The sequence below is a fragment of the Olea europaea genome, unplaced genomic scaffold, assembly GCF_002742605.1.
Source record: "Olea europaea var. sylvestris unplaced genomic scaffold, O_europaea_v1 scaffold2604, whole genome shotgun sequence".
In the NCBI taxonomy this organism is placed as follows: domain Eukaryota; kingdom Viridiplantae; phylum Streptophyta; class Magnoliopsida; order Lamiales; family Oleaceae; genus Olea; species Olea europaea.
Genome location: NW_019244357.1, coordinates 3212 through 14423, shown reverse-complemented (window position 1 = coordinate 14423; position 11212 = coordinate 3212). Strand labels below are relative to the sequence as shown.

The 11212-nt window shown below is 34.0% G+C and overlaps 2 protein-coding genes across 5 annotated transcripts in view; one reads left to right on the top strand and one right to left on the bottom strand.

Moving 5' to 3' along the window:
* Positions 1-2222: 2222 nt before the first annotated feature.
* On the top strand, positions 2223-11023 carry LOC111383017 (CDP-diacylglycerol--serine O-phosphatidyltransferase 1-like). Of its 4 annotated transcripts, none has more exons than XM_023007069.1 (13): positions 2223-2656; positions 4076-4270; positions 4553-4618; positions 4717-4776; positions 5935-6025; positions 6631-6685; positions 6810-6889; positions 7027-7143; positions 7254-7338; positions 9622-9713; positions 10056-10309; positions 10420-10500; positions 10614-10958. In XM_023007069.1, exons 2-13 carry the CDS (start codon positions 4107-4109, stop codon positions 10624-10626), a joined length of 1158 nt encoding a protein of 385 aa, XP_022862837.1. In that variant the 5' UTR covers positions 2223-2656; positions 4076-4106; the 3' UTR covers positions 10627-10958. The 4 variants fall into 4 exon arrangements, with proteins under 4 accessions (XP_022862837.1, XP_022862834.1, XP_022862835.1 ...); XM_023007066.1 differs by having other exon boundaries at positions 2226-2656; positions 10412-10500; positions 10614-11023; XM_023007068.1 differs by lacking the exon at positions 2223-2656 and adding an exon at positions 3194-3304 and having other exon boundaries at positions 10412-10500; positions 10614-11023.
* Positions 10823-11212, bottom strand: part of LOC111383019 (palmitoyl-acyl carrier protein thioesterase, chloroplastic-like) — a 3344-nt gene continuing 2954 nt past the window's right edge. The window contains exon 7 of the mRNA XM_023007072.1: positions 10823-10826. Within this exon, the coding sequence (XP_022862840.1) occupies positions 10823-10826 (4 nt within the window). The remainder of the gene's footprint in view (positions 10827-11212) is intronic.

Here is an 11212-nt window from a genome sequence, read left to right as displayed (position 1 = left end):
TTTTTAATTATTAAATAATTTTTTGATTTATTAGAAATTAAAATATGAAAACGTATTTTTACAGCTTTTTACGCCTAAACTCACGTGTAGCTCATAGCTTAGTCTCCACGTATCGCCACACATTACGCCTTTTAGAACATTGTTCTCCTTATATTAGCTATTTCTATTAATATACAAAGGTAGGATGCAATATTAATTTCAAAGAAAAGGTAGGTCTAGAAATCCTTTTCACTTTAAAACAAATTTTATCCAAAAGACCATGAAATGGATGTTATTATCAAAATAACTAATATGCTCTATAATTACTTTTATCAGTTAAAAATATATTTGTTAGAATTTTGTCATGAGAGTCCAAAAATATATTTTGACCCACTTTGTCATTAGCTTCAAGAGTTTAACCTTTTAAACTAAATCACAAGTGGCAAAGAGAATCTTTCATGGTATTAAAAATAAAAAGTTCAAATTTCTGCCCATCCTAACATATCTTCCTGGCTCCAACAAGATAGCAACGTTCCATCATAAGAAGAAAGTTTTACACTTGGAAGTTGTAGGAGAGGCTAGTGGTTAGGCATTGATCATCTTTGTGTGGTCAAGAAGATCCGTGATGTACGTGGCTTGCCTGAGATGAAGACTCTCATTGGGTCATTGTGCTTCGACACTAAGGAAATAACTGAGTTGTCCAAGCAGTGGCGGCCATGAGGTGAAGTAGGCAATCGCCTAAGGCCCTGCTTTGATAAGGGCTCCCAAATTATGTGAAATTAATTGGTTGGTTGAAAAAAAATGAAAATTATATTTATAAAATTCTGAAAATAGAATTATCGTATGCAAACATAAGAAACTAATAAAAATTGAAAATACAAAAATAGTTAATATATATATATATTTTTTGTTATTATATTATTTTGTTTTAATAGCATGATAATAATATTTTTAGATATTTGCTTAAAGTACTTTGAATTTAATAATTCTTCGTCCTTGTTCATTCAGATACTTCTTATTTTACATTAATTTCTTATAAATTAATATAATATTAGAAGCTCGTTTATATTTCATCATTATTTTGTTACACTATCTTCTGTAGTCATATTCTCCAATTTTGTACATAAATCATTCAAAAGTATATTCAATTATATTTGAAATAATAGTGAGAAAATAATCATACAAACGAGCATGCTCCTTTGTTATTGCATTGTAAATCTGTTTGTCAAACTTTACTTGTAGTTTGTATTGATGGTTGAAATTTGACATTTTGTTTATTTAAATATCAAATTTTGGGACTTAGTTGTCTGTGTTAGATTTTTTATAATTATATTAAGCCCCTGTTTGGCATCAATTAAAGTCTAGATTTTAATCTAAGTCAAAATTGACTATTAATTTTAACTACATATTTTATGGGTTCCAAAACTTTAAATCCACATATTCTATCTATTTCTATCAAAATATACTAAAAGTTTGATTTTAAGGGTTGTTTGAACCCCATTTTTCTAAAAAAAAAAAAAAAAAAAAAAAAAAAAAAAAAGAAGGATCAAATCTAGAAAGTTATCTATTTTTCAGCCACAATATTAACAGTTACTACTGATTTTCTTCACGTATTTCCACATTGTTTTATAAGGGAATTATTATATGGAAGCATTTGGGTTCAATCCTTTTGTTTTGTTGTGTGATCTTTTTTTATCTTCCTTAACTATGAGGTATTATCAATTACACAGTGAACTACATAGGAAAGCTCCCGAAACAATTAGAATTCTCCAAAGTTAGTGTAGAGTGGTTTTGTTGTGTTAATTTGAGGCATATTACCAAGCAAAAGTTAAGAAATGTTTGTCCTTGGCTAATTGATATTTTGATGCTGGTTAACTTGTTTGAGTACCTTTTGAGTTACACCATAACTTATTTTCAATTGGCTGTGTATTTTTTTACGATGCAGTATCTGAGAAGATGTTGGGTTGTGGCTATGGTCCTTTCGAATGACTAGATTCTGCAGTTATTTTTTTCTTTTTTCCATAGAACGTAGATTATATACCATGAAATTATTGTTATTGGACTTGAAGTTCGTAGTGACAAACTTATTTGGGGCCTTACAAGGTGATAACGATGCTCGTTATGCTACTTTGCTTACTAGCCTTTACTTTGGCTGGTCTTTATGGATAATGCTTTACTGCTTTAGACACGGAGAGAATTTGTTGTAATGCTATTTAACACAATGTTGTTTAGCAAAAAGGATCATGAATCCAAATTCTTAAATAATCTTAAAACCCCCAAATCTTCAAGCTCTCTTCCTTTGACCACCGTACCATTTTACACATCACGGCCTTTTTGCCGCTGCTGCCGTGCTGCCACGGAGAGAGAGAGCAGCCCAAAAAAAGCAGACCTTTCTCTTTCTTTCCCTCGCTTTTTTGGTCAAATTCACATTTATATATGAGCATAAATGATAAAACCCTAACTTGTATAGACACCTGTATATTCACAGAGAGATAGAGAGTGAGAGTTATCTTTTAGTTTCAGGCTTTCAGCTATTATTACCCTCTTCTTTCTTCTTCTTCTTAGATAACTGATAGCTCTCTCTCTTTCTCTCTGTATATCTGTGTCTGATCTGGCGGTTGAGATTGTTTCATCATCTAATCTTGTGGCTGGGGATCGATTGTCAGCCTTTCTCTACGTAAGTTGAAGCAAAACAAATTCCATACACCTCGGCTTTTGAAATCCATATCGCTCTTTTTCTCTCTCCAAATCATTTCTTTATAATCTGTCTTTATTTGCGCACACGCAGAGAAAAATGTACCTATATAATTTATAATGTATATGTACATATGTAAAAGTGTATATATATTACATACATGTATTTTGTAGGGCTCTCGCTGTTCACAAAGATTTTTATTGAGTTTGGATTTCTTTTCCCTTATTCTGGGAATCTGCGACTTTTCGAATGCAGTGGACGTTATTTGGTGTGTTTTGAATTCTGGGTCAGCACAATTTTCACAAATTCATCGACTTTTCAATTGGGAAAGGATTTTTTGTTTGCATGCTAAGACATGGATTTTTCGAATTTACTGGGTTTTTATTAATTTAATGGCTGATGGTGACCTCAATCTTATTTAAAAAAAAAAAAAAAAAAAAAAAAAAAAAAAAAAAAAAGAAGGATCAAATCTAGAAAGTTATCTATTTTTCAGCCACAATATTAACAGTTACTACTGATTTTCTTCACGTATTTCCACATTGTTTTATAAGGGAATTATTATATGGAAGCATTTGGGTTCAATCCTTTTGTTTTGTTGTGTGATCTTTTTTTATCTTCCTTAACTATGAGGTATTATCAATTACACAGTGAACTACATAGGAAAGCTCCCGAAACAATTAGAATTCTCCAAAGTTAGTGTAGAGTGGTTTTGTTGTGTTAATTTGAGGCATATTACCAAGCAAAAGTTAAGAAATGTTTGTCCTTGGCTAATTGATATTTTGATGCTGGTTAACTTGTTTGAGTACCTTTTGAGTTACACCATAACTTATTTTCAATTGGCTGTGTATTTTTTTACGATGCAGTATCTGAGAAGATGTTGGGTTGTGGCTATGGTCCTTTCGAATGACTAGATTCTGCAGTTATTTTTTTCTTTTTTCCATAGAACGTAGATTATATACCATGAAATTATTGTTATTGGACTTGAAGTTCGTAGTGACAAACTTATTTGGGGCCTTACAAGGTGATAACGATGCTCGTTATGCTACTTTGCTTACTAGCCTTTACTTTGGCTGGTCTTTATGGATAATGCTTTACTGCTTTAGACACGGAGAGAATTTGTTGTAATGCTATTTAACACAATGTTGTTTAGCAAAAAGGATCTTTTTAATTTTGGTTGGTCACAATGGATAATCTCTCTATTGCATTTCTAGTCCAGGGAATAAAATAAATGCATTGGTTTCCAGCTACTAACATTTTGCCTGCCGTCCGTTAGTGATGTAGGCTAATAATAATATGTCTATTGACTTAGTCTGGAGAACGTATATGTTCAGTCCTTTTCTTTGCTAATGTTACATATTACAATCATTAAAAGTATCATTTGTTGAATCTCCTGATCTGCAGTGAGGAAGCTGAATCTCGTAAGTTTTAGGTTATGGAACTTAAAGCACATAGGAGAGCTAGATGGAAGGATCCTGTCACTCATCAAAATGGTGATGTGAACTCATTAGATGTGGAAGAGGAGCTTGATCCCTGGACTGCCTGGGCATATAAGCCTCGTACAATTACATTGTTACTTATTGGTGCTTGTTTTCTGATGTAAGTTGTTTATTCTCGAGCAGCTTGTTTCTGTATTGCAATTTAACTGATTTTATGACCGTTCACTAAATGACCAATTCTATTCTGCCCTATACTGTGAGAAATTTTCCTATTATTTTTGTTGACTTTATTACATTTGTTCATTCTGTCAACATTCCTGATATTCATAATTATTCATTTTATTCTGAAAATAATAAATGACATGATGCTGAAACATGTGGCATTAGTGTCGGAAGGTTTAGTCTCATTTACTAATCTTCTGTATCCTAAAATTCATCCTAGATGGGCAAGTGGTGCACTTGATCCTGAACCCAATTCAACTAGTGATCTGGTTACTTCTGTGAAAAGGTGCACACATACTTATTAATGTGCTACATGCCTTCTTTTCATTGTTTGTGCATTTATTTTTCATAAAAATTCTAATGGCTGTTTATTGCATCTGATAGAGGTATATGGGCAATGATTGCCATGTTTCTTGCTTACTGCTTGTTGCAAGCTCCTTCCACGTAAGTTATTTTCTTTCTTACCTTCTCTCGGAACAAGTGATATTTTTTTGGCCTTGGAGGCACCTTTTTTATGCTATCGCTGCTAAGTTCTGTAATTTTTGATTATTGATTTGAGATGATGAGTATGTTTTTAGATACATAAAACTGAAAGGAAGATGCGTTCTCTAAGCTTATCTCATTTCAGAACTCAACAGAATGATGCCTTGTCCCACACTTATCCATGGCTGTCTAGCTAATCATCAGATACCTAGATTTGGCATTTGAATGTATACAATTTTCTTTCAATTCTTTGCAATAGAATTGTAAGTAGCTGTAGCATGTGTCATGCATATACTCACCCAAAACCAAATATGGACATGTTTCAGAATTCATTCTATGTGAGGTTCAGAAATATGATATGAAGACAGCAGATAAATGCTGAAATATCATTATCCCGTGGGTTCTTTAGCGGCTGAGCATTAATGGATGTGCGTGGAAAGAGATGTTCCCAGTATTTTCTTTTTGTTCCTTATTTTTGTAACCAAGTATCCATTTCTGTGTATATGGTCTTTCGTTCTAGCTATAAGTCTTTTTTCGTCAATACAACTTTACGATAAGGTGAGCCTCATTCCCTATAAACATATGTGTGTGTGTGTGTATTTTGGATTATGTGTGGTTCATTTCTTCGTCTATTTGAAGATCCAAGTCGAATATTTTTCTTATCATTAAAGAAAAAATGAAGGCCCAAGAGTCTCTTTTCAGATTTTCAATCACTAAATTACCTTTGGTTGGCCCTGATTCTAAATAAAGGTAACCTTGGTTGGTGCTCATTGTTTTTCCAGTTCTTCCCTTTTATTCTAGTTCATTTGTTGTTAGCAACCCAAAATGGAATAGCTGTCCCTGCCTTTCACTTTAAAGGTGCCACAAAATAATTCCAAATTGAATTAGGCTTTTAGCAGCTTCGAGGATAATAGTTGGGGTTACAGCTAGGATTATGTGAGGAACACATTACTGCACGATAAACTTTGTCTCTCATCATGTGGGAGCAATAATGGGGATGAAGTTAGATCATTGAAACTCCTTCGTTATATCATGCTTGAAGTTTCCTATTGACCTGCATAGTCGTTTATGTATTTTCATTTATCTTTACTTAAGTTTTGCTCATACATTGGTGCACAGGGTACTTATCAGGCCACATCCTGCAATTTGGCGCCTTGTTCATGGATTGGCTGTTATTTACCTTGTTGCATTGACGTTTTTTCTTTTTCAGGTCAGTTTCTTTTTTCAGCTAGCACTTATTTTTTTCACATCTTCCATGGCACGTATAACTATGTTATTTAATTAATATTGAGGTTTTCTTCTCTGGATTGTGGAGTATTATTGACGTTTAGAGGATTCAATTGATGGTACAATCTCTTTCTTTTTCCCCTGTTAAATGAAAAAAATTATGTAAGTTAGAAATTGAAGTCATAGATTTAGCATACTGGTGTAATGACAAGGTTAGAGTTGTTATACAGGGTTTCCCAGTCTTTGTTGGTTGCTGTTATATCAGATTACGGAGTCATGTACCATAGAAAGATCCTCTGATACTATAGTGGGATAATTGAGAATTTTTTTGAGTGATCACTGCTCTGTTTATGATATGTAGTGGGTACAGATTATAGTTGATGCTAACGCTAACATTCCTCTTTTTTCCTTAATATGGTTGTATATATATCTAGGAACTGCTTTTGGGATAATCATCAGTTTTTTTTTTTTTTTTTTTTTTTTTAATGAATTTTACTTCATGATAAATCCCAACTTTTTGTTAATTATTGGTTAATTGCGATGACCAGTAACTGTTAATGAAGTTGTTATTTTCACTTCAATTTCCAGAAGCGTGATCATGCTCGGCTGTTCATGAAATACCTGCATCCCGATCTTGGTGTTGGTAAGAAATTTGGACTTTCTGATTGTTCAACCAATTGGTGACAATGCATAATGTTTGTCCTACGGTAATTATCACTTGTTTTAGATAATTGGGGATCATAACTATGTGTATTTTTTTGATGTAGAACTTCCTGAAAGATCATATGGTGCTGATTGTCGAATTTATGTACCTGAAAGTCCTACAAGCAGGTTTAAGAATGTTTATGTATGATTTCTACTTTCATAAACCTTTTCCTTGTTATTTTTATTTCTTCTTCAATTATTTCATCTTTCCATGATCTCTATGCTCTTAACAAGTGTCCACTGGAGCTGAATTCCTCTATAATTATTTCAATTTTGTAGGAGACACTTTTCGATGAGTTTGTTATCGCTCATATTCTTGGTTGGTGGGGAAAAGCTATAATGATACGTAATCAGCCACTCTTGTGGGTACTGTCAATTGGATTTGAGTTGATGGAGGTCAGTCTTTATGAAGTTCCTTGTTCTTGTTTTCTATTTTATTGACCCGTGTTTAGTTTTAGCAAGATATCTTTTATACATTAACGTGATTTTTATGCTTGTGTTTTCAGCTGACCTTTCGCCACATGTTACCTAACTTCAATGAATGCTGGTGGGATAGCATTATCCTTGATATATTAATCTGCAATTGGTTCGGTGAGCATTTTGACCCTATTCTTCTTTTTACGAGGCGTACTATCTTAATTATGGTTGTTTTATTGTCATGGACTATAAACAAATACTTCATTCCATTGGTCCATTGGTCATTTCTGACGTAATTTTTATCTAAATTTGATTTGCTAATATTGTGAGCCCACTGTCCTGGATTGCTACTGTGTATCAAAGAATGTGTTACCATTGGCATGGGCTGTTTTCTTGTTTGTGTTGTCATGAATGTGTCCATCACTGAACATGAACGACCAACACATCTTTTCCTTTAATGTCTGCAACTTGTGTTGAGTGAATACATTACATGTGGCAGTTATTTTCTATTGATATTCACTGAAAATTTAAACTTCCTTAGCTATTTCTGGGTGTTCCTCTATGGGGAAGAAGCCATCTTTGTTTGGAAGGGAATAACGTTGAGCATTACTATACCTAAGGCAATGCTAAGTCGACACTTGCCTTTAACAAAGATAGTTAATTGTATGCCTTTCTATGCGATAAGCAAGGTATAAGAGAACTTTAGAGGAAAAATTCGACTAGGATGCAACAAAATATGGAAGAAAAGCATTCTAATTTTTAGCTATATTATTCGTTTACTAGAAGCTTTTGCATTCCTTTTCATTTTAGTTCACCAATAATGCACAAGAATAATTCTTCAGCCTTTTTAGGCAAGTGTAGTTTTCTGCCTTATTGATTCTGCTACAAATATCAAAATACAGCTAACTGGCTGGAAGAAGTTGCAGAAGCTGGGCCTCTTTTTGAACATAGCCCAATAGTGTTAAAAGTCCTATTTCAGCTTTGTTGCTTCCTTCAGATTATTTTCTTGTGATAGAAGTGTTTCTGTAATTCCTTCTGTTTTCTAGTTCCCGATCCAACATGATCTGGATGCCTTAATATGGGGAAAATTATTTTTATTTACTTATGCACCCGAAGGGGTTAATGCTCTTTTTCCATTAATGAACTCGTCATTTATGAAATGTTAATGACTTGCATCTCTCGGTACCTTCTTTTGGATGTCATCAAACATTCTGATTTTGTTGACCAAATCATTCTTGTAATGTCCACTAAAGTTGGAAACCATGGGTTAACCCAATAAGGTTTTGGGTCCTCTCGGTGATTTGATTAAATGGAGTATTCAGAACAATTCTGCATCATAACGTGCATAATAAATATGTATTATATGGTCACAATGAGGCTTATGAACTCTCTAGATTTGGCACAGAAATTAGATTGAGAAAGCTTATGCAGTAACCCCACTGCATGATGCCGCATGTTTTCAGTGATTTTCTTGATCAAAAACCTTATTTTATTGTTTGGGGCTTGGGGTGGATTTCTGGTTCATTATACACAGTGTGAGATTTTAAACAATAAATCTCTGAGATAATATTTTATTTATCAAGAAAATAAGTTTGAAATCAAATGAAGAACGATTACGATTTTTAGTTGGTATATGATAAGCCCCCCATTAGACACACTTATTCTAGAAGGCATAAGGTGGTAGCTACAAATGGCCGGAAAGCAGTGACAGAATTTTAAGAGTTTGAGCACCCACTTCTCACTACACAATAACACATCCTTTTATTATTCTCAAACCTATCAGTTCCTACCAACCGAATCTCTTTGACAACATGAAGAAACCAAAAACTCTCCGACCTCTCTAGCCGTCCAAGGAATGAAATGGCAGAGGCCTTTGATGTCCCCCCATTCAAAAATTGGGGCCTCTCAGTCACGATAATCTTACATAGGGTAACTTCACCTGGATGAAGTGTTAAGACTTTTGTTTGAAGTAGAACCTTTAAGTTGATTTCCTAAAGGAACTTCATATAATATGGTAGTTCAGGTATCTTTCCTTGTCTTCGAATTTCTGCCTTTGATTGCCCCTTTTTTTTTGGTGGGGTCAAAAGCCATATGGAGGTAGTAGTTACTTGTCCTTTATCAATGATCATGAAAAAATTGTGGAGTAAAATTAACAGGGACAAACAAATTAAGTGCCACTTTGCCTCGGTAGACCAATTTTGATGTCAATTTTTTCATACGATTCTGTGTTCGATAGTTTCCATCAAATGCGTTCCAAAGGCAAATTGTAAGTTTACCCCCTCCGTACTTACATATCTGCCATTGTGGTATTACACTAATATATTATATAATGAAGAATCGTGGATGCACCATGTCCGATGCTAATTTGTTATCAGAAGATTGGATTGATGATTGGCCATAAGAACCTACATTCCAGGCATTCAAATTGAATGTAACATGTTTTCTTCTTGCTCTTAGGTATATGGGCAGGAATGCGTACTGTTCGGTACTTCGACGGTAAAACTTATGAGTGGGTTGGTATCAGCAGGCAGCCAAACATCATAGGCAAAGTATGTTTATTGCCAACATTTTCTTTTCGTGTTCTCTAATATACTGACTTTGTCAAACGGTGTTTTGAGCTTTGGGTTTTAGATTACAAAGGAGCTCTTGCCCCTGTTTGGCTCAAAATTTAATCAGATTTTAATTTGAGTCAAAGTCAAAACAATTATTATTAACATCTTTCATGGGTCCCACAACTTGTAAAAACTTCTATCAAAGTGTACTAAAAATCTGTTTTTAATCCCCACCAAACACCCTCATAGCTTATATTGGGGCCTTATAAGGTCAATAATTGTTGATTATGATCTGTACAAAGCTGGCACTTATTGCGACTTTCTCCATCTCCCGTTCAGGTCAAAAGAACACTGGGACAATTTACACCTGCAAGGTGGGACAAAGATGAATGGCACCCTCTCCTTGGTCCATTCCGATTTATTCAAGTTCTCAGCCTTTGTATTGTTTTCTTGACTGTGGAGCTTAATACATTCTTCATGAAATTTTGTCTTTGGATTCCTCCTCGAAATCCAATCATAGTATATAGGTTAATTTTGTGGTGGCTTATTGCAATACCAACCATTCGTGAATACAATTCTTACCTACAAGACAGGTATCTTTCGAAATTTGATACTCCATATGTTATGCTGATATTGATATTCTTTTAAGATAATCTTCTCGATTTCTCTCTTTTCTGCTTGCTTACCATTTTCAGAAAACCAGTGAAAAAGGTGGGAGCTTTTTGTTGGCTTTCTCTTGCTATCTGCATTGTGGAACTCCTCATTTGTATCAAGTTTGGACATGGTGTGGTTTTTTCTTTTTTTTTTCTTTTTTTGGCATAGACCTTTCGGATTTTGCTAATCAATGTTTTGGAATCATTAAATTATTCTTCTTCGACTTATTTAACTATGTTTCAGGATTGTTTCCTAATTCCATGCCCAAGTGGTTAGTGATTTTCTGGACGTCTGTTGGGATTGGATTTGTCATATTATTGGCTACATGGTCATGGCATTTGCACAGATCAATGCGGAGAAAGCGCCAATAAGTTCATTTTTATGCCTTCTCTGTTCTTTCGAATCGTCCATGTATTCTGGGTAGCCAACCTTGTAGATACCCACCACGTCTTTTAACTGTAAATGTTTACTATTTTAGGTTAGCTAGTACAAATTGATTCTTGTAGAGAAGAGGTCAATTCTTTTTATTTTTATTTTTTCCTGTTAGACGTGATATAGATGCAATTGAGATGGCAATTTTTTGGAGCATGGTTTGTTGAAAGCATTATCATCAGATGCTTCTTAAATGCAAAGCTTTTTTGCTTCGAGGTTAATGTCATGGCTCATCTTCGACTGAATATATGATATGTTGTTCGGTAAACGAAGTGCTTTAATCAATTATGATTATGATGATAATTGAAAACTAGTCTATATATATCAAAGATCTTTTTGATGATGTGGTCATGCTTTTGCAAAGCGTCATATCCGATGTTTCAAGATGTCAAAGTAACAAGAAAAACTCT